Raw genomic sequence first — 22,098 nt, 5'->3', positions numbered from 1 at the left:
ACCTTCTTTCGAATGTGTACGTTCTAAAGGAATTTTTTTCCTTCTTCTGAATCAAACCATATTTAAGGCGGACTCACGTGGTCTAGTTAACGTTCACTTCCGGAGAGAGTTGGCTGCACCGTCCAAGAATTGATTTCGCTTTAAGAAGTAATGTAGGCGGCGCCAGCGTGCAGAGCATGATAGTAAACCACAAAGCCATTATTTTCATTCCTAGGGATCTGGAAAACTGCAGTAAGCTTGTCGAACGTGTTGATTGCAATCTATTCCCAGACTGTTACCGTGGGGAATAACACCATTTTGGCCCAAATATCGCGGGCGGGCGTGCCGAGAGAAGAGACCTTCTTGCAACTACCGTAGACTCCCACGTATTGAAAATTTGACTAACTTTAATTCGCCGAAAATCAGTGGATCGCATCAGGCCTTCAAAGATGCGCCATTCCCTGTATAAACCCGAGGGGAACACGCCCGTCCCTGTTTTTAGCGAAGTTTATGAGAACCCTGCCAACAAAAATTCCCCACGGACTTCTTAAGAAGTGAGTCCGCCTTAAATATGGTAAGACAGATTTTGAAAAGCGTTAGAGCATCACGCGAACAGAATTCTTTACTCCTAAAAAAAATAACACCACCAAGTGCGGGATGAATACTAACACCGAATTCGCATATTTTCAATGAACGTCTGTTTAGCAACCGTTTGGTTACTGCAGCTGGCAACACCTGAGGATGAATAATAAGTTCGGTAGTTGGAGAGAGCCCCACTGTGCGGTACACCTCTGAAAGGGACAAAACCGTGCACGAGGACACCGTCGGGTATCGTAGAGTTGGTCGCGGTATAAAAGCGGCGGGTCTCACAACGTGAGGCAATACGTGGTGGCTCGAAAGGGAAAGAAAGGCACGTGTCCATGCGGGACATGCGGTGCTTCTACCATGAGCATGAAGCACGCCTACGAGGCACGAGCAGAGAGGTATATGTTTGTATGTATAGTATTTCGCTACTAACGCTACGGGTTTAAGTACAGCCATCGGGAGTGGACCCACAGAAGCTAAGAGTATGGGAAAGATATCTGTGTGTCATAAAGTTTGGTTCACAAGTATGAGGAAATAATATTTGGGCAACCAGTGGCGTAGCAACGCCCATATTTATTTAAATATGAGTCGATTAACTTTGCCACGATTCAAGGTTCTTCAGCGGTTGGGTCGAACTCAATTTGAATAGAATACAGCGCCTTAGTCGATATGAATGTGCGCACTTTCAATGGAAACATTAACTGAAATCCTGCCCTCTATGTGTCATTTTAATAACCCGCCGCACGAAAAAGTGTCTGGGGGGGAGAGAAAATTGTGTAGTCTCGAGGTGTGTACGTGAAGGTATCGACGAGTGTTGCGTGTCTTTACGAAGGTGCTTTTAATTACTTTTTTTCCTGCTCGCACTACTTCGCACTGCAGGAGAAACTGGTACCTAATTTTTGTGAAAGCGGTAAACACACAAAGATCGAGTATGGCTTCTTACACACAAAAATGCGTTTCGTCAACCGGCCCCCAGCAGAAGGTGTTGTTGCTCTTTGTCACCCCCCTTACAGAGCTCTCCAAAAAAGCTTGCAGAGTTCGCAAACTGACCAGATTATCTTTGAAGGCACAGGTATGTACGTGATCATAATGCTGGAACTCTTTTTTACACAAATACGGCACAATCATACTCTCTTGTACATACAAAAGCAACCTTTATAAAAGGTCGCCACAAAAAATAAAGCTCTGTTGCATATTCACCACACCAGAGCACCAAGTTGGTGCATGGGACATGCCACATTTTCCAAGTCACACGCATACATTAAGCAGAGCGGAGCTCTCGACAGTAATGCTTGTGTCCTGCAAAGCCATCGAGGTGCAGCTCCCTTTCATCTAAGCGGATGCACGTTAACACTACCTCCTATCTACGAGAGGGCAACATGTTTATTGGAATATAAGGCGGCTCTCTTTTTCACGATGGTGGGACATCTGTTAAGCTTTCACTGAAATTCGGAACGATATGCACAGGACTACACTGCGGCAGACAGCACAAAGTATCTACTGTACGAGGTGTTCCGCTGTTCATATACAAACTCTCGCATACAAAACGAGTTACGGAACGGTTGCAGCCCAGAAGTTGAAACGGCGGAGTTATTTTGAGTTCGAGCACACCCACGGCAGAGGTGAAAACAAACGGGACATTGTGTCCAGCATGTGTCGAATCCCCTCACACAAAATGCCCAGATGAGTATAACACTGTTTTGTACGTGGTTTGTGGAACACACAAAGCAAAAATGCGCAACAAAATGCCGTTTCTTTAGTCAAGGCTGAACGACACCATGCAAACAGTGCTGAATACTATCACACAAGTTAGACGACAGGTATCATGTTGTGAAAGTAATGAGGCTTACTCAACTACAGCTTTTCCCGCCGTTATTAATCCTCTCGTCGTACATTTTAAACCTTATACCATGACATTTAATCCTTTCGCCATCCGAATTAATCCTGCTCTCATTAATTTTAATCCTCATTTCACATAATTTAATCCATTTCTCATGCAATTTAATCCACGTGACTATGTGTGGTTTACGTGCCTTTTTTGTATTTTGGGACAATTCCCATGTCTATGGGTATTGCACATGTTTTTCATCATTAACGTGGGTTTGTGCACCATAATGGGATACTGTGAGACCGTCAATCTGGATTATGGTATTGTGGGACTATTCCCATGTCTACAAGTTTTACCCATGGTTTTCATTACAAACGCGGGTCTCTGCACTGCAATGGGTACTCCGGGACTGCCAATCTGGATTATGATATTGTGGGACTATTTCCATGTGTGCGGGTATTACCCATGCTTTTCATTAGGCATGCGGGTTTCTGCACTGTAATGGGATACTGTGGTACTGTCGATCTTGACTATGATATCCTGGGTCCATTAGAGTACAGAAACCCACGTTTTTAATGAGAAGCATGGGTAGTACCCATTGACATGGGAATAGTACCACAATATTGCAATTGCAATTGGCAGTCCCACAGTATCTCATTACTGTGCAGAAACCCGCATCTTTAATGAAAAGCATGGGTAATACCCACACACGTGGTAATAGTCCCACAATATCATATTCCAGATTGGCAGTCCCGGAGTACCCATTGAAGTGCAGAGACCGGCGTTTATAATGAAAACCATGGGTGAAACTCGTAGACATGGGAATAGTCCCACAATACCATAATCCAGATTGGCGGTCTCCAGTATCCCATTATGGTGCAGAAACCCACATTAATAATGAAAAACATGTGCAATACCCATAGACATGGGAATTGTCCCAAAATACAAAAAAAGTCACGTAGCCCACACATAGTCACGTGGATTAAATTATGTGAAATGGGGATTAAAATTAATGAAAGCATGATTAATTCGGATGGCAAAAGGATTAAATGTCATGGTATAAGGATTAAAATGTACGACAAGAGGATTAATAATGGCGGAAAAAGCTGTAGTTACTTGACTCCCATGATTACGCCTTAAATGCTATATTTAGACCATGCAGCATAATGTCAAATGTGAACTGTCAAAGCGCTAGAGAACTGCCAATGTCATGATGCTGGCTATGTAAAGGTGCCCTGTTGCAAATGAAATCTCAATGAAATGTATTTCCTACTGTTTACTGCCCACCACTGTTTTCTAGCTGCTTTTAAACCAAAACTTGAAAACCACCGTCGTTCTTCAAATTTGAATTATTCATCCTGCAGTAGACAGCTAAACACTGTCGGTGTTAATACTCCATTACCTGCTGCTTCTATTAAGGCCAGTTGTCTCATGTTAGGGATGCTATAGGCATTGTTCAGCACATTACTGCTTCGTATAGATAGCTGTGATGATAATGCAAATATTATCTCATGTGCAAACATAGAGAAGTGCAGCAATGAAACACATGAACCTACTTGCACTCTGTATATGAAAAGTACAAATTAAGCTGCGATAGCCAAGAAAGCACTGAACACATTTGGACAATGTGCTTACAAAGTATCTCAGCAGTTCGGAAGACAAAACAAAAAAAAGATTAAAATCACAATTTTTTGTCTCCACTGCCACAGGCACCCCTGAGTTGTTCAAGAAGGTTGTGTTTTCGTTGGAACTTTTTTCCCTGTCCAACTTGTTTAGTTGAGAAAGTACAGGATCTGCTGAGATTTCTCCCTTGAACATTACTAAGACCTAGCACCTTATTTGAACGATTTTCATTTCTAACCCTAGTAATAACCAAATTAATGTAGAGCAAAAAAACAAAAAACAAAGACTCCCATAAAATTAAACACAGAGAGATGCACATTTCAAAGGCAATTTACGAGTGTGTATATGTGAAAACAAGAACACTTGATTGAAGCACATTCTCACTAGCAGACAGCACTTTCAACAAACAATTTGTACTTTTGAAGGAAAAGTATGTCTCGTAAAAAGGAAAAAAAAAAGTGACGTAGTGTGAAAGCAATATGTGACAACACTGCTCGCTTTAGTTATTTTCACACGTTACAAAAAAATAAAATAAAATAAACGTACAGGCTGCACCTCAGACATAATAAATTAATATATTCCAAAAAAAGAACTCAAAACCTAGAATTATATATAAAACTTTACAACACAATTCTACATGCTGCCTTTCCATTTTGAGCAGCTCCAATTTACAAAACACGAAAATAAACCATCCACTGATGTGAAAAAAAAAGAAAAAGAAAAAAAAAAAACAGAGAGAGAGAGAGAGAGAAGACACTTGGAACATAGCAGCAGAAGCATCTCTGTCCTTACTCACTTTGCACGTGAGCAATACATGCCCTTTCATCTCAGGTGCTGCCAACTCATTTCACGTGTGCACACGAGCGCGCACACGAGAGCCTTAAGTTCCTTTGGTGCAGGCCTCGCTCTTCCCAGCAAGTTCACCGGCAGGGCGACTTACTCGACGGACAGCCGAGGTTGTTTGCGGCTGTGCTTCGTCGAGCTCCTCTTGTAGACTAGCCTGGACGGTTAAAGTGAGATGGGTCACTGAGCTTCTGGGAAGAAGTTCATCACCTCGCTGGCACACGGAAAAGGAGTTCCAGAGAGCAGGGGCACGATGTGACGATCCGTCTCGAGTAATTGTTGCCCCATCCCTTGACAAACGAGATGTGCACCGAGTCTGTGTCAAACGGCTCGTTTGGAGGGTGTCTCTGGTAGTGGTGGCGGTACAGCGCCGCCCGCTCCCAGTCGAAGACGCGCAAGGAGTAGCCTACGGAGGAAGCAAAAAAGCGGGGATTTAAAGTAGCACAGAAGTCATTTTTAACACCCAGTTTTCTTCCTATAAAACTGTTAAGTAGGCCAGTAAGATGCACCACAAGAAGTAATTTACACCACAGAGTCATAATTATCGCAGAAATTGAATTTAAAACACGCCGCAGAAAGCGACCGTGCGCAACGGTGGTGAAGAGCAGTACCAGCCTGTGATCTGCCTGGAACCTCGCGCTGACGCTATAAGGAGAACGCTCGCTGATTGGCCTAGAGAAATGTTGTCTGCCAGTCCGCTGTCGTCTGCTACTCGGCTGTTCGGGGTTCTGATAAAGCCTTTCTCCTCGCTCGGTAATGCTTCGGCCGCTCCTTCTATCCCCAATTCTCCGGGAGAACTGGCAAAACAGGTTTACGGCGGCAAAGGGACAAGGCGCTGACCCCCGCTGACCGGTGAACCAAAACGACTTCTCCTTATACCGTCATCGGTGACGTGGCATCATACCTCCTCATCCTCGTTATAGCTGGAGTGGCGAGTTAAGGGTGAACGCGCGGAGCTATGTTTATGTGAGTTTTTTTTCTGGGAAACAAATTGCACGCATCAATACCTTTCGCGCTATTTAGTATAATGACACACACACTTACATCAGATGTCTTAATTTGAAATTTTTTTTGATGGCCCTCTGTACTCCTTTAATGAGCGCTCGCTGAGGAGGAATAGTACAGAAACGTTACGACATCATCTGATAAAAACCTCGACCAGAATTGCACAGGTGGACGAAGCTGGGGTAGTGTAGTTTGTATCAAGACATATTGTTGAGCGCAGCAATAAACAACACAGTGGAGACAAGAAGTTGACGCCACGGCTGCAGACGGCATGTTCGGATTGACTGTACAGCCAGACCCCAGCTGTGGCGTCTACCTCTCTCTGTCTACCTCTCGTCTCCTCTGTGTTGTTTATTGCTGCATTTAACAATATGTCTCATCCAGAAGCTTGAAAGTAGTCTGTCGTTGCCCCTCTTCAGCCAAGTAATAAAAGAGACACTGTATGCCATTTCACAGTGAGGCAGGGCTTCCAGAGAACATTGGCTGTAGCGCCAATCTATTGTTGCGAAAACCTATTGTGCATCCCTCCAACGTCCTTTTAAAGTGTTGAGAACATGGAGCACACGAGTGCATGTACATAATCATGATGTGCAAAACATTGTGCAGCAGCAACAACAGACAGCGCATGAACAGCTGCTTCTTTGAGCAGCACTGCACAGAGCAATAAAGTTGTTAGTAGAGATGCAAAATTTCCGGAAATTTTGAATCGCTCGGGAAAAAAAAAGTTTCTTTTTCGGTTTTTTTCCGAAAAATTGGAAAAAATGGAAACAAACGCCGTTACTGCTGAGTCGAAGCACTGCCGGCCAAGCCACAGCGTACAATGAGCTAGAAACTTTAGTAGTCTTCACCCTCTAGGCATAAATGCAGAGCAGACCGTCCCATGAGACTGCTGTCTACTCAGCGATAGGTAATTGGAACAACCCGTCCACTCCGACCAGAACTCCGACATTATGTGAACGCGATGGCGATCGCTTGGAGCAGCCAGACGGAGCTCCAAGTTGGTGGTTGTTGGCGGATTAGAGGCACCCAAGGCACTGTCTGCGGGTTGGAACGCATCGAAGGCGTGAAAATTTACATTTTTGAATTCTGTTGCCTGGAAATTTGGGGCAATTTTTCCGGAAAAAACTGTCTTTTTCCCAAAAATTTCGTTTTTTTCTGCGGCTTCGCATCTCTAGACTTGTTAGGTTAGACAACACTTTAGACAACACATCCGCAGTGACCTATTGCTTCCCGAAATTTGCTTCCCACACCCCGTACCCGCAGCAAAGGCAGCCCCCGCTCACCTGGTGCAACCTTGAAAACGGTCAGGTTCCGCACGTTTGGACCGTCTAGAGTGGGAGAGTTGACGAAGACGGCATGTTCCGACTGGTTGTAGACCCAGACCCCATCTCGCTCTCTGAGCAGCGTCACACCGAGGCCTATCTTGGCCCTCGTGCGAGCGACTGCTTCCTTGCATGGGGTCGTGCGGGTCTTGGCCAGGGACCCAATGCTCAGCGTCTCTTCCTTGCAGGAGTGTGGAGGTGATGCTTCGTCATAGGACACGTGCAGCCATGGCCTGTTCACCGGGTAGAGGGGCCCGACCCGCTCGTTCAGTTCCCAATAGGCCAAGGTACACCAGGGCTCCGCGTCAATGCCTATGGATGATGTGCTGGTGCCGTTGGCTGATGACGTGCCTGTGGAAAGGGTACAAAGGGGCTAGGTCAGGAATGCCGACGGTTACAACGGGGTACGGCGATACCTCGAGAATTAGGCGATGTTACATTTATGAATGAGATACATCTTGCAGCCACAACATAACCTAGCAACACAAAATGTTGCCGGAACATTGTTGCAATGTTGCCCCCCAAACGTTGTCAAAACGTGGCTAATGTCCTTTTGAAGCCACGTCCTAGTAACGTTACATGCGAACATTTCGCCGACATTGCCACAATGTTTAAATTAGCTTTGCAACGTTGCTGCAATGATACTGCCACATAAGGACAACATGTTTTTAACATTGTTCCAACATTGCTGCAATGTTCCTGGCAGCAATATTCGGTAAACGTTTTAGTGTGACGTTGTGACGACATGATGACATGTGACGAAAAATGTTGACCAACATCTAGAAAACGTTGCCACAATATTGTTGAGTATTGTAAAACATTGCTCCACTATTTACAACATTCGCAACGTTGCAGCAACGTTGTGGCAACAATATGTGTTACTAGGGCGTATGTATACATACGCTTTGGCATATACTACCAAATTACAGTTATGGTGCACATTTTCACGCCTTTGTTTTATTACAGGAAGCTACCAGAATGCACAGGCTTGACACAATGACATTTGCTGCACACAATTGACACGAGACACGGCAACTGAATTGTCCTGTGCCACCCTTTCTCCTCACAGGATCCCAACTAAATGCCGCCTGCATTCATCGTGCCTGAACAATACTGATTGTGTGCAAAACTGGAGAACGTCGGAACAATGGCCATACTGGACAATTCCGGCTTTGTCAGGGGATCGCTGGCCCAGTAAACTTAAGACTGCCGTCCAGACAACTTGGTCTAGCCCACATTGTGATATGGAACAATGAGTATATGCACTGTCTGGCAAGATAGATGTGATTATAATGATTGTGTAATAGTGAATATAGTACAGTGCACAGATCACCACACGGCAAGTACATCTTACATGTGTGACTACTGTGTAGTAAACTATGTCGCCGATTAAAGAGCTTCTCGGCAGTTCCAAACTAATAATAATGAGTGGGACCTGCACCTGTATGCAAAGATACAATTCATAATCGTTTCGTGGAACACCTGTGGTGTGTAACAATTGTGTTCGTTCTCGGAACTTGGCCACTGTGTTAAAGTGGGAGCCGAAGGTCCCTTGGTCAATGTCTGGGTACGTAATCAGCAGGACCCAGGATCTTATGCACAACTGTCTTCGAAAATATGCATGCAAATAATCTGGCACGAAACGTCCAAATGCGCACAAACTATGCGGAAAAATTATCACGCAGGGCAATGTTACTCCGGAAAAAAACGGAAACCGGAGCAAGCGCCCCTCTTGCCCCTCCCCCACAAACGCCCATGCTTCTGGGTGCTAGTCTTGCTTTCCAAATACACTGATTGCATAGTGCCATGCAGCCTAAGAGCAGCATTGTAGCTTAGATGTGTAGGTGGCCCGTAGGTTTGGGGTCCATTTGAAGTAACATGAGCAGTGGCAACACAAGGGAAATGGCAAGTTTTTTTGTTTTTTTAATAAAGGTTGAAATGGCACCGGCATAACATGCTCCTGTCATATAATATGACGATCAGGGAGAAGTATGCCAAAACATGCAATTATATGACACACAAAATGCTGTAGAATTGTGTCACTGGGATTAGTAATGTGCGCAGAAATGCTCGGATATCCGTTAGAACGCACTCAAAAAGTATGCATTTTGCTTGATCTCCCAGACCCTAATAATAATGAGTAAGGCCTTCACTGGGCATACCTAAACAATTAGGTTCTTTCCTTTGCCCCTCTCCCAGCTGCTCGAGCATATATTTTTTGTGTAATACATTTCAGCTGCGTTTGAGATTCGTATTCTGTTGTCTTCTGTGCTCATCTATCTCAGGGATTTGAGCATGGATGACATACTTAAGATCTGCTGTAGCTTAAAGGGCGGTACGGACAGCAATGAATAAACTGCCAGAAGACGCGACCAACCATTAAGTTTAAGCCCATTTCACAAATAATATAAAAATACTGGGGTGGTGCGAACGTTCGCTTTTTCTCGCATGCAAATAGCTCGATATTCGATTCGAATTCCAAATCGAATGTGGAATTGTGTTTTTGAATAGAAACTGTGTCGCTTCCAGATCCAGCCCTCGTAAGTCAGAAGAGAGGGGAAGAAAACAAAAAACGAAGTGAGTGCTGCTTCATGCGAATATTGCATACATATATCCGGATATACACGCTCTAAGTGGGTTCGGTTATGTAACCAATCACTTCGCTGAATAAACTCCTGCGTTCTGAAAACCTCAGTGTCGATGTCAAAATCCACAGCGCAATGTCAAGATTTCACAGAAGGCCAACAGTGCCATGTAACTTTTTCTTACAATACGTATTCAACGGCGCCGCAGATGCGTGATATTTAATCCCTATCGCTGCATTAGCGAGATACCAAACCCGACTGCATTTATCACGAAAACTCGTGCGGTTTGCAGGCGTCCTGTCTCCCACCAGACTGGCGCCGGCAAGCTTTCAATGCCGCCACTGAAAGACACGTAAAGAATACAGAAAGGAAATCCGCTCACAGGCACCAACTACGATGGTGCGAAAATTGCTCAGCTCCTCAAGCGAGAACTTCAAACCACAAAATACTATGGGAATCGCATTCTAGTGGCCGCACGTGAGCAGTAACCAAACCGAAACCTAGCCGGGTGGTCAACGAGGGAACGCAAAACACATCAAAGCTGATAAACAGTACGGGCATCGTAAGACTAATACCATGAGCACTTAAAATTTCAGAAAGACTTCACGGCCTTGATTACCTGCACTCTGATGCGATGAAACTGGTGCTAGTAAAGTTTGCAGCGATGCAGTGAGGTGCTGCAATCTTTTGACAAAATGCCTTGAAATGCGAAGATACGCCTTGATGCGCCGTAACAATGCATATCCTAAGTGTCTGCACGTCTTCAATGAATGCGTCACTATCTTGCGCACAGCCATAGTTATTATAACCATCACTATTACACTTCACACAACCACACCATACAAAAGACCACACCGCATCCGCGCACCGGCGAAGAGGGACTGATACATTTTCTCTATTTTTACTTCACTTCTCTTTCCAGGGGGCGCTTCTTCTTGACTAAATTTTGAGCAGCCGCCGATGGATGCCGCCACTGTGAGGCCGACGGCGACGACGGCGATCTTTTTCACGCGTGGAAGTAATATTTCGTTCACTGTGAACGATGAACAAGGGGTAAAAATGCAGTGAAGTACTTCGTTTCATATAGATATAGTGATGAAGATGTATTTGTTCCCCAGGTTGGACGTCTGTAGTCTTCAGACACAATCACTTTTACGTTCTGCTAATTTGTTGAAATGCTTGGGGGACTACCTTCTGCGCGGCGAGTTGAGCGACGATGAAGCGAGCTACTGTAAACAGACGAGAAAAGTCGTCTGCTTCAGCCGCACCGAAAATATACAAGCGGGAGCGGGGAAGGCACCCGCTCCAACATCGAAAAACTTCGGCGCCAGCATAAACGATAATAGAGAGAACTTGCCGTCAACTGGCGATAACATGGCGGCGCCGTGACGGGGGACCAGGAATGTCTGAAGCCGTTCTACGTTGAGGAGCGGCACAGAGAGACGGTGCGCGTGAAAAATGTCTCTCATCAGCATGACTTCACAAAGTTTCAGTGGCCAAAACGTCGTGACAGATGAAACCGTCGGGCGGCTTCTTTTGAGATAGAGAGAACCGTCAGCGGCAGAGTGACGTTGTTTGTTCTTGTGTCACAAGGAATGTCAGTCAAAAGTGGGTTAGTCTGGTGGCAACACGCATCAACGGTGTCCAATTTAGCTTTTATCCCTTCTAAATTCGCTTTTTTTACCGTTTATGTAAATAATTGCTCAATGATCGAGCTTCTTCGTAATCGAGATAAGCCCCAGATCCAGTAAATATGCGGAGGCTAACGACTTTTAATATGATTCTATTCTGCCCTGCGTTATCTACTTTAAAGGGAGACTTCGCAACGATTTGAAAAAAATTAGGTGAGCATCATACCGAACACGGACCGCTCCCTTGCTACCGAATACAAGATTCGCATTCATTTTGTGCGATTAATTAATTCGTAAATGATGACAATACCAAACCGAAACCAAAATGCACAGCGGTTCGCCCGGAGGAAGATACTGTGACGTCACCCAGCCGTCGTCTGCTACGAAGGTTGCAGTCTTCCATGCCGGATGACGTCAGCAGTGTTGCTTTCAGCGCCCTCTTGCGTCACACAGGCGAAGCGCTCACTTCGTAATAATTCGTTCGAATAAAATCTGCGCACTTTGGGAACGCGATATTTCGTATGTATGTTCCTGACACCCCAAGGGTTGCTACTGTGTCACAATCTTTGCGGTGATTTTGTTGTCGAGTCACACTTTAACATTATAAAGCATCGAGTTACCTGAAATTAAACGCTACTGTATCTTCCATCTGGAGTTGTTGGCCAACCAAATTTGCTCGAAAACTGATGAAACCCTAGCAACGATGCAGCGCGAAGGCTTCAATGCGCGGCAGGGGCAGGGTATTTGGGGGTCTGAATGTCCTGACCCTCATCCTCCCCCCCCTCAATTTCCGTCGTCACCGAATATTTCAGTGGATCTTGGGCAGTGTATGTCATGCTGCTCTCATATCGAACACCCCCCTCAAGAAAAAAAAATCGGGATCTGCCCCCGATACGTAGTGACATTATACATATTCAGCATACAAGAAGAACTTTTATTTCCATTAACAGAGAGTGGTGAAAAAGGACCGAAAATGGCTCGGAAACCTTGGATCTATTTTGAAATCTGTGGGTAGGTAACAAGCCGAAGCTTCGTCTCGCCCTGACAAATTACAATGCACCGCGAAAATAAATACACAACTTGGCGCCGCTAGGCTGTAAAAGGGGTAAACAGGCACGCTATTCTCGTAGATACGTCAGGTTATCCCGCTTGTTAGTTCCGCTTTTGATGCGGCCGTCAAAAATTTTATGGCCGACCAAGGAAACGAGGACAACAGGTTTCCTTTGTGTTTCTGTCCAGCGAAGGTCACGCGTCACGGTTCAGTCAGAGCGTGAATGAGAAAGAGTCCAGTTGAAAATATTAGCCAGATGGTAGCCTTCTATGTACACGTCAAAGTTGATTAACAATAACAGTATTTACACAGACTTATCTGCGGCCTCGCATGAGATTTCATTGTCTCCACTGTCTTTACTACGAGGGCTCGTTTCCGCTGATATGGACTACGAATGGCTCCAAGCGATATACGTATATACGACATGATAAAGTTGTCTCAGTAAACAGCACGTCGAGAGACAACGCAGATTCATTCACAAGCAGACGACGCGTATATCCCGAGGCTAAATGAAATATAAAGAGCGTTTATTAAAACTGTATCGAAGTGTCGGTAAACATTCACGGGCGCGCGATAACCCTCAGCGGGCGATGTCGAAATGATGCACTCGAGTTTTGCAATCTCGATATCAAGCGACGTACATGTCGTTGTAACGACGCACAGAAAAGAAATGAGACTGGTTCTACAGAAGGTGGCCGTCTGGTATACGGTTAGCATTTGAGTTTATGAAAGGTCTGAGCCATGAAACATGTCTCGTTTCATGCACCGAAAAGAACATTCAGAGACGTACAACGGAAAAGAAAGTTGCAAGCAGCGTAGTCATAGATTATTAAAAATCGACGACTTCATAAAGCCGACCAACGTTGATAGCCATGTACGTCCGTCCGTAACAATTGTAGAGAGAGCTGCAGGAAGAAGTTACAATGACACCGAAACGGGTTCGGCCGCCTGAAGAGCAGGATCGGATGCTTTTGGGGCTTTATATTGAAAGGTGTTTGGCAGGATGCCACCAATATTTTTGTTCCTTCGTGCTGTTTGACGCCGATACCATCTGCCAGAAAATCGGCACTTAACGGGGTTTAGGTAGGAAAAAGAGAAAGTGCCGTCTGTGTTACTTGCCGGAATCCTCAAGATGCGAGTACAAAAGTGTGGCTTCACCAAAAACGTTAGACGCAACAAAAATATTAACAACTCGTGGTTTCATTCGAAAAGCAGTTATGATTACCGGTGACAGGAGACGTCAGGCTCCCGAAGGCGTCCCAGGAAGTGTCCACGTCTATGACTCGCTCATCACCCTATCGGTTGCTTCACGGCACTATAACGCCTAGATCAGCTGCCTGCACAGCTCCACAGTTTCCCTCTTTCCTCCACTGCACGTGGAACGACCTCATTGGTCCTTCTCACAAATAAGGGGGCAACATTTCAGAAGTTGAGATGCACGTGGCTTCTTCTGTTGACATATGCCGGTCTACGAGTACCCACTCATGGCTGCCGCCTTGTGATTGGACAAACACTCCATCACGTGGTTTCCTCAAACTTCACCCTCTCCCTCTAGAGACAAAACTGTTGTAGCGCATAAATTTCGTGAGTGCACACTCTAAGAAAAAAAGGAGTACTTTTACTCCTTTTGGGGAGTAATTGCATTGCCACAAAAAATAGTCCCATTCGGGAGTAAATGCACGGGAGTAAATGAATGTCACAGAGTGAAGACCGCATTTCACGCGCTGTTGTAAGAGTCCCAGGTACATAATTGGTGCGCATGCATGAAAATACTTTGAAGCAAACCGTCAACCGTGATATATCGAGTGATATAAAATCTTGCGCCATACTAGGGCACAATTTGCGAAGAAAGATGCGCTAACTGTTTCTTACTCTGTGTGGCTGGAAAATTGCTACGTTGTCTGAGTTATACAGCCTTATGTCGTTCAAATTGACCAAGGGCACATATTTACGTAGACTGTCGTATTCAGGAGACCATTCGCGAAGTTTAGTGACAATTTGCAGACCTGGGGAGTAAATGTCGGGACTAAACGTTGGGTTAGGGGACTAAAATGGGGAGTAATTGGCAGACTAGGGGAGTAGAAGCTGCAATTACTCCCCTTTTTACTCCTTTTTTTTCTTAGAGTGCACCTCGCATGCGTGGCCACAGGACAGTCGTGTACGTATACACCTAATCTCGATACGTTAAAAACGCGTACCAACACACGATCCACGCGAGAGGGCTCCCCTTTGAAATAAAACACCTCTCAACCCCGCACGAACTCCGTTTGAGCGAAACGGCCGAAGAATGCAGCCAACAGAGGCCACCGCTTTCTCGAAGCCCGTTCGTGTCCTTCTTCAAAAGAACTTCAAAGCGTTGTTATCCCCGCAAATCTGGCCGCTCAAGTGGCATGTATTGTTGGCCCCCCATGTGTATCCGGATCGGGTTCGCACCGGAGCGTCTCTTTCAGTCGTTTCTTCGTTCTCTCTTTTTACCAGCCATTCTTCGCCGGTTTATGACATGCGCGGACAAAGGCGGAGCGAGGAATATCGTCGAACACGAGCTTTGCACAAATGTAAGTATATGTAGTCGAGCACCAGCACCGTAAGAACGAGGTATGGGTCCCGCTGCGATACGGGGATATCATCATGACATACGTACTACGTACACCAGTACTCTTCTCATGTTTTGTTATACATACCCTAGGAGGATAATTCCATTCCTTTCAATTCCTCTGAATTAAAAAGGTATGACCAATTCCCACTCCTGGAAGCCCAGCAGCCACCGGGGCGCCCAGACCATTCCATTCCAATTCCATTCCTGCGAAAAACTGCATACTTCCATTCCCATTCCATTCCTATGACTGTATAGGCACAGCTACTTTAGAGCAGGGTTGCGGAATGGGGCCACCAATTCCATTCCGAGGAATGGATATTTGTGATAATTCCATTCCTTTCAATTCCTCGGAATGAAAAGGTACGACCAATTCCCACTCCTGGAATGGGCTTGGCGACCCCATTCCATTCCGTTAACGCCATCAATAAAAGAAAAGGGAACCGGTAACCGTACTGGCTAGCCCAGCAGCCACAGGGGCCCCCAGACCATTCCATTCCAATTCCATTCCTGCGAAAAACTGCATACTTCCATTCCCATTCCATTCCTAGGACTGTTTCCGACATTCCATTTCCAATTCCGTTCCGGGCTCTGATAAATCTGCATTTTCTGTTTTCCTTTCATCTTTTTCCAGGACGCAAGAGGCGATAGTGTGTGCTCTTTCACCCTTTCGCACTGGGGTGAAGGAAAGACGCGTCTCCGAAGGTGCGCAATGAACAAAATAAAGCAAAATATGGTGTTCCTTCACGAATTTTATGCGGACGATCTATCGAACGGATTTTTGTTCTCAAAACGGCTACGGTATCAGGTCACCAAAGGGACCAGATGTTCTCATTGGGACAACTTCGTAGCTTTTATAATTAAAAAGTTAATTATTGAAAGTTAAGTAGGACACTGCCGTACGAGATTGCTGGTGCCCTCTTAAGGAATGCCCTTCAGCATATACTACACTGCAACTGACTTCATCTCGAAAAAAATGATACATATATTTTTAAAAAATCTGTTCGCATTTAGCTGGGACACCCTGCATATATATCTATATATGTACAAAGGAAAATAGCCGAAGCTCTGTGGCTGCACGTTGAGCATACGTTTCATGGGATTCAGATTCGATTACGATTCGAATTATAAACAGATATATATATATATATATATATATATATATGTGTGTGTGTGTGTGTGTGTGTAAAAGAGGCTGCGTTTTAATTCGTTCTCGGTATATTACTCTTTATTTACGGTGCATAGTACAGTTTGATTTTATCTAAATGTTCACAGTTCGCCCTAAGGATGTACACTAGTACGGCAGTTCGAAATGAAAGCTCATGCTAGCTATAGGCAGTATGTCCATGATCTCCTTTTTTTTTCCTCTTTTTTTTTTTTCTGGAAGGTGAAGGGCGATTCTCCGATGGTGAGGCCTTGCTGTCGACGGCTGAACGGTCACGAAGGCAAGCTTTTTTGCTCCAGACAACTCAGTCCCTGAACTATTGGTGCAACATTTGACTTCTGCTCCTACCGCTGTTCACCCTGCTCATGACAGGGACCATTTAAAGGGTCGTATCTCACACTGGGCAATAGAAGGAATCTTTAGAGCAGGTCCGTCACACATGGCAACATACGGTCACGGAACGTTCACGAGTACAACGAACTTGAGCTCCGTCTCTTCTGCACGCATGAAATCACCGTACATACAGTACATGCATAAAGAGAGCCCCTCGTATATACAATGCTGGGAATGCTTATCAGTGATGCACGCCGCACAGATGAACGGAGCACGACGCGCATGAGAAGGCGCCAGACAGATTTTGCCCCAGACTTTCCTCGTACTTTTTACCATAGTGTTCCGTGGGAGCGTTCTATACAATCTAGAGGTAACTAAGCAAGCCGTGCTGTGTGAGCATATGCCTTAATTCCGTTTATTTCCTGCAAAGACTTAGATGGGCACACGGGACGACGGTGTGCGTTTTCGGCCTTCATTGCTAGGGACCCGGATGACTGGCTTAATTAAGCAGTGTTTTACCCAGTGACACCCCCTCCCCCCCACACACACAAAGAAGTAAAGGCCAGCAGATGCAGATGTCTACCCCACGTAATCCCCTCCCCCCCCCCCCCCCCCCCCCGACATGAAAATCCTTCGCAATAAATTCCTGGAGTAAAGTCCGATTTGTGAGCAACGCCCATTTGTAGTGCCATGCTGCAAACAAGAGAAATGAAATCCAGCGACAGCCTGCTAGCTGTCATTTAGCCATTAGCAATAGCAAGTGCATCTGCATTTTTTTTTTAAATTTAATAATCCATCAACCTCTACTTCATGATGTATCAGCTTCCAGCACACGCAAAATCGGCAGAGGGACTGTGTTGTTGCAAGGTGAGACCATCTTTAGAAAGTACTTATAAAAAAAAAAAAAGTAGGATCGTAATCGAACATCTGATCAAAGTCATATTAGTGCTGCTATGTGTTTTATGATACGTGTGTATTGTCGTCGGAAGGTGAGCTTCGGTTTGCGAACGTTCGGCCGGCAGCACCGAGCTAAAGCGACGAGAAAGCAACAACACCTAGGAACAAAGCCTGGTCGCTTGAACGACTTGACTTGACGTAAGAATCAAGATGTCCTCCAATCACAGCCGTGCTTTCCGTGGCCGTAGCTACGGAGAAGGGCCGCCATCAGCCGCATGGGAAGCCACTGGTACAGCCAATGAAAGGCTCTGCTTCAAGCCCTTCCACCACCAGCACCAGCACCGCCACCGGTGAGAGGAGGCGTTAAGCAGGACTTCTGTGTGAAGGTGGTATTGAGAGGGGAAGAAGAATGAAGCTAGAGGAGATGGAAGGTGAACGATCGGCACGTCAAACGAAGCCCATGCACATGCTCTAGTTAATAATTGGACGTAGTTCTACAAGATGCTCTGGTTAGTTTGCGAGGGTTTCTATGTTGAATTGGAGGTATTAATTAAAGTTCTTGCATATTATAATTTATAAACGAGTGTCGGATCGTGATCGACATCGAATCACCAGGAGCTACCCATGAAATTAAGACCCCCCTCCTCTTATACGGACAAAAATTCAGGTAAAAAACTTAGGTACCGTATACAGTCAAACTCCTTTACAACGAAACTCAGGTGACAGCAAAAAAAAAAAAAAAAATTGCAGCAAAGGTATTTTCGTTAAAAAAGATGTCCATTATTTGACCTATAGGGCTCCAGCGGGACCGCAAAAAAATTTGCTATAGTGGTATTTTCGTTAAAAGGTGTTCGCTATAAAGGAGTTTGATTGTATATAACAACGTTCCCAAGAGAAGGGGAGATTGCTTTTTGTACATGGCGGTGCCTTGCGAACAATGCTGAAAGTTCCGAAAAGTTGCTGAGGAGGGCAGTACGGTGTTTGGGATGCGTACTAGAACTTGGTTTGCTGCTCGACCACCCCGGTCATGACAAAAGAAAAAAAAGAAAAAAAAAGGGGTGATGATGGCACAACCCTTATCGCTTGTTTCAGATGTTCCCCTCTTGTTGGGCCATCTGTGAAACACCGGTCAGAAAGGTGCAATGGCATTTTCGAACATTACCGTAGATGCTGCGACAGCTTCAACATATTGAAACCGCGTACATGTTTTTTTTTTATTTATTTCTCTTTTTCTGTATTCGCAAACCATGCATTTCCTTTCTCTGCTCTCTCCATCTTGTTTGAAGGGCCGTCACAAACGGCTGTTCGAGCGATGAGGTCGTGTTCAGCTGCGTTGACGGTATTATGTAACCGCCTTGAACCCTTCGATCATCACACGCTTCACTCGAGTATTGTGTCTGCTTGCCTCTTTATAACAATGTCACACGTTGGGAATGCTTTTATTTCCTGAGCGTAATGATGTGTCCCCATTCTGTCATACAAAGGCCGAAGAGTTCTGCCTTTGATGGATAGGTGAACAAAAAAATCTCCAGTTGTTCAGCGACGAGATGCAGATGACACAATGTGACAGGTGGACGGGTACAAGGTAATAAAAACTTAGCTTGAAACGTCCTTCATCATCTGAACGGTATAGGGAAGAAATCATATTCACCCACTTATGGGATCAGACAGGTTGCCTTTTATTGCGCGTCAGCAGCTACGTAAACAATAATTGACAACTGCGACCAAACTGATCAATTATGCTACGCTGTACTGCAGTCGCAGTGCACCTAAGAGCACATAGCGTCATTCTATTATCTCTGTCAAAATCACACCGCAGCTAAACCAAAAACGCCGTCCACATGTCCCGTTGCTTGCTCCCCCCCCCCCCCAAAAAAAAATAATAAAAAAAAAAAATACGGAGCTCCAACTTTCATGATGTTAGGGACCTGTTTCTGGAAGAGCGCCTCTCAGAGCGCCGTCGACAGTGCGAGTCCTCGACCCCCGCATCTCAAACAGCTCCCTCGATACAAAGATGAACATTGTATCCGAAAACCCCCGTCACTCATCACCCCCACGCTGGCTTCCGCAAGGACCTACACCCATAACGCACGCCGCAAGAATTTTGGACGAGATGGGGACAGATGAGTGAACCCCTTCTCAGAACCGCGGCTCCGAACGTCAGTGGCCAAAACCCCTCGGCCGTCAACCCATGCTTCTCTATGATTAGCCGAGCAAAACATGGTGCCGTGATGTACGAGCGCCGGTTGGGCGCCGAAACTCCCGGCGCCGTCGCTCTCCTCCCTCGACGTTCTTCCTTCCGATTCGAGGACGCGATAAAAACCGTTTTTTTTTTTTTTTTTCGTCCCGTCGTGGTCGTACGGCGCGCCTTCCACACGGGGAGTTCCTGTTCCAATCGTTCGTGTTTCCGTGTTGCCTGCTACGCTTTTTCTCCGCGTCGTCTGCTTGGGAGTCGTTGCATGTCCATTGTGACATTCTCGCTGCACACGCAGTTGTGTACACTATGACATTCCCGAATATCAGACTGTGGGCTATTACACCTTTACAATCACGCTTAATCAACTACAAGCCTACAATAGTATTGTTGGTAATTAAGTGTCTGAGGATTATATTCACGAAGAACCCCACAGACTCAGGGAAGTGCTTCCAACCTAGCTTGCCTGCATCTTGTTCCTTTGTTCGACGACAGTTTTCGTTTTTGCCGGATTGTGCTCGGTTTTTCATCAGGGTTGCTTTCGAGCTGTCAGACACCAGTGATCTGAAATCATAACGGAACACTTAATTCATTTATAACGGAACACTGTTAGGTTATGTCACAGATTAGTAATCAGGTTTCCGTTTGCAAAAGTCATTTGAGTCGGGCCAAAACAGCGAACCGAGTGCAAAGACCAGAATTCGTCGTCTGCAACCGCCTGCAACGCTCGCACTGTGTCGTCTGCTACGCCTTTTCCCCTTTCCGCGTCGTCTGCTAGAAGGAGCGGGTTGGTGCCTGCGAACGAGGAAGCGGCGCCGCTGTGAAGCTCCGTTGGTGGTGCCATATGATATTAGGGCGTCGTGCATGCTTAATTAGGACCAGCTGCGCCTCTCCCGTATTGAAAGTGGGTGCCAAAGAGGAGGGCTTGCCCGAAGCGTGACCTGACGGAATGCGGCAAAAGAGTTCGTCATGCAAGTGGGAAGAAGGTTGGCTGGACTCTAAGTGAATGGTGCCGCTTCACGCTGGTAATTAACGATGTGGGATGGTGAAACCCTCTGGCAGAAAGCGTAATCGTTCGCAGGTGAAATATGTATGTTCGTGACGTCACGAACTGGCTCACTATAAGAGTCGTAGAGAGTCCTTTTCACTGCGAGTTCAGTTTAGAAGAGCATCACGTACCGATATTACAATGGGTGGACCTCGATATTCCCGGTTGGCGAAATCCCCGATCTGGGAATTTCCGTTCTCGAAACAAGGAAAATCAAGGAGAATGCTCGACTGCTTCGTAACATGGTGTGCCGTGTTTAAAAACACGTTATCGCTGTTTAACCACCCAAATTCACGGTTTTCGATGTCTGTCCAAGTCGTTTTAGCGAACGAAAGCCAAATTTTAGCGGCTGTTAGGTTTAGCAGGGCAGACACGACGGAACACCACGTTGGTTAGTTCATGATCAGGTTAGTTCGAGTTCGGTATTTGCATTTTGATGTTGAGGTTAGTCTACGTTCGCTGTTGGCAGTTTCCAGCGCGCGACTGTGCATTTTATAGTCGAATAACGTTTATTTCCAGTAGTGTATTTTGCAGCGGGGATTTCGACCACTTTATTTCGAGGTACACCCATTACAGTCGGAGAGGAACCTACTCTGGCATGTCCCACGCAGTCACCCTTTCTACTCAAAGTCCTGCACGTACGACGCATGCCACTTCGCGCTTTTCTCTTTCGACAAGCTTTCTGCGCAGAATTATGCTCACATCCACTAGCCTAACAGAGAAGTATCTCAAATAAAATTTCCAATACTACGACGAAAACCACCAAGAGTAGGGAACATGATTTATCCACACACCTCCAAATGCGTGGCGACACTCTCGCCCTTTCTTTTCTCGATATCTGCGACGCTCTTAAGCCCAATCGATTATTACGAAAAAGAAATAATACTTAAAAATAAACGTTACTACAATCGTCACAGGTAGTACGTCACATGACAATGCTGTCATCACTGGCGCACGCGGTGCATGTTTCCTCGGTGTCACTTCTCACGACTGCCCCCGATAATTTACCACTAATCAATCTTCGCTCTTCCCTCAAGCGGCAGCGACGCAATATCGGTAGTAGTAGGTAGAAAATCCCCCCCCTCTCTCTCTCCCTAGCCATTGGGAGGGCAAAGTGGGAGAGGAGGAGCCGCCCGTCCGGCGCCCGACGACCCGCGTCGTGGCGGCGTGCTTGCGTGAGGCGCTCTCGAGGTCGCCTCACTCACTTTCGAAAGACCGACGCCGCCAAGCCTGTGTGCATTACCCGGTAAAACCTGCCCATGGAAGGCCGACTGCTCGACCCTATTAGCATGGCGTCAACGTAGATGCCTCCGTCGAGAAGAGGATCCAGACTACATGAATGGGATACGTCTTCTTCGGTCCTTTTTTTCTTTCTTTCTTTTTTTTTTTGTTTGTTTCTAGTTTCTGGTAGCAAAT

The 22,098-nt window shown here is 45.8% G+C and overlaps 1 protein-coding gene across 1 annotated transcript; it reads right to left on the bottom strand.

Moving 5' to 3' along the window:
- Positions 1-2,663: 2,663 nt before the first annotated feature.
- Positions 2,664-10,629, bottom strand: LOC135374733 (mothers against decapentaplegic homolog 6-like). The gene is made up of 3 exons (XM_064607655.1): positions 10,390-10,629; positions 7,147-7,536; positions 2,664-5,264 (listed from the first exon to the last, which is right to left on the bottom strand). Exons 1-3 carry the CDS (start codon positions 10,580-10,582, stop codon positions 5,065-5,067), a joined length of 783 nt encoding a protein of 260 aa, XP_064463725.1. The 5' UTR covers positions 10,583-10,629; the 3' UTR covers positions 2,664-5,064.
- Between the last annotated feature and the right edge of the window lie 11,469 nt (positions 10,630-22,098).

The sequence above is a fragment of the Ornithodoros turicata genome, unplaced genomic scaffold, assembly GCF_037126465.1.
Source record: "Ornithodoros turicata isolate Travis unplaced genomic scaffold, ASM3712646v1 ctg00000746.1, whole genome shotgun sequence".
Taxonomy (NCBI): Eukaryota; Metazoa; Arthropoda; class Arachnida; order Ixodida; family Argasidae; genus Ornithodoros; species Ornithodoros turicata.
The sequence above is the reverse complement of the archived record's forward strand: the minus strand, read 5'-3'. Positions and strand labels throughout refer to the sequence as shown.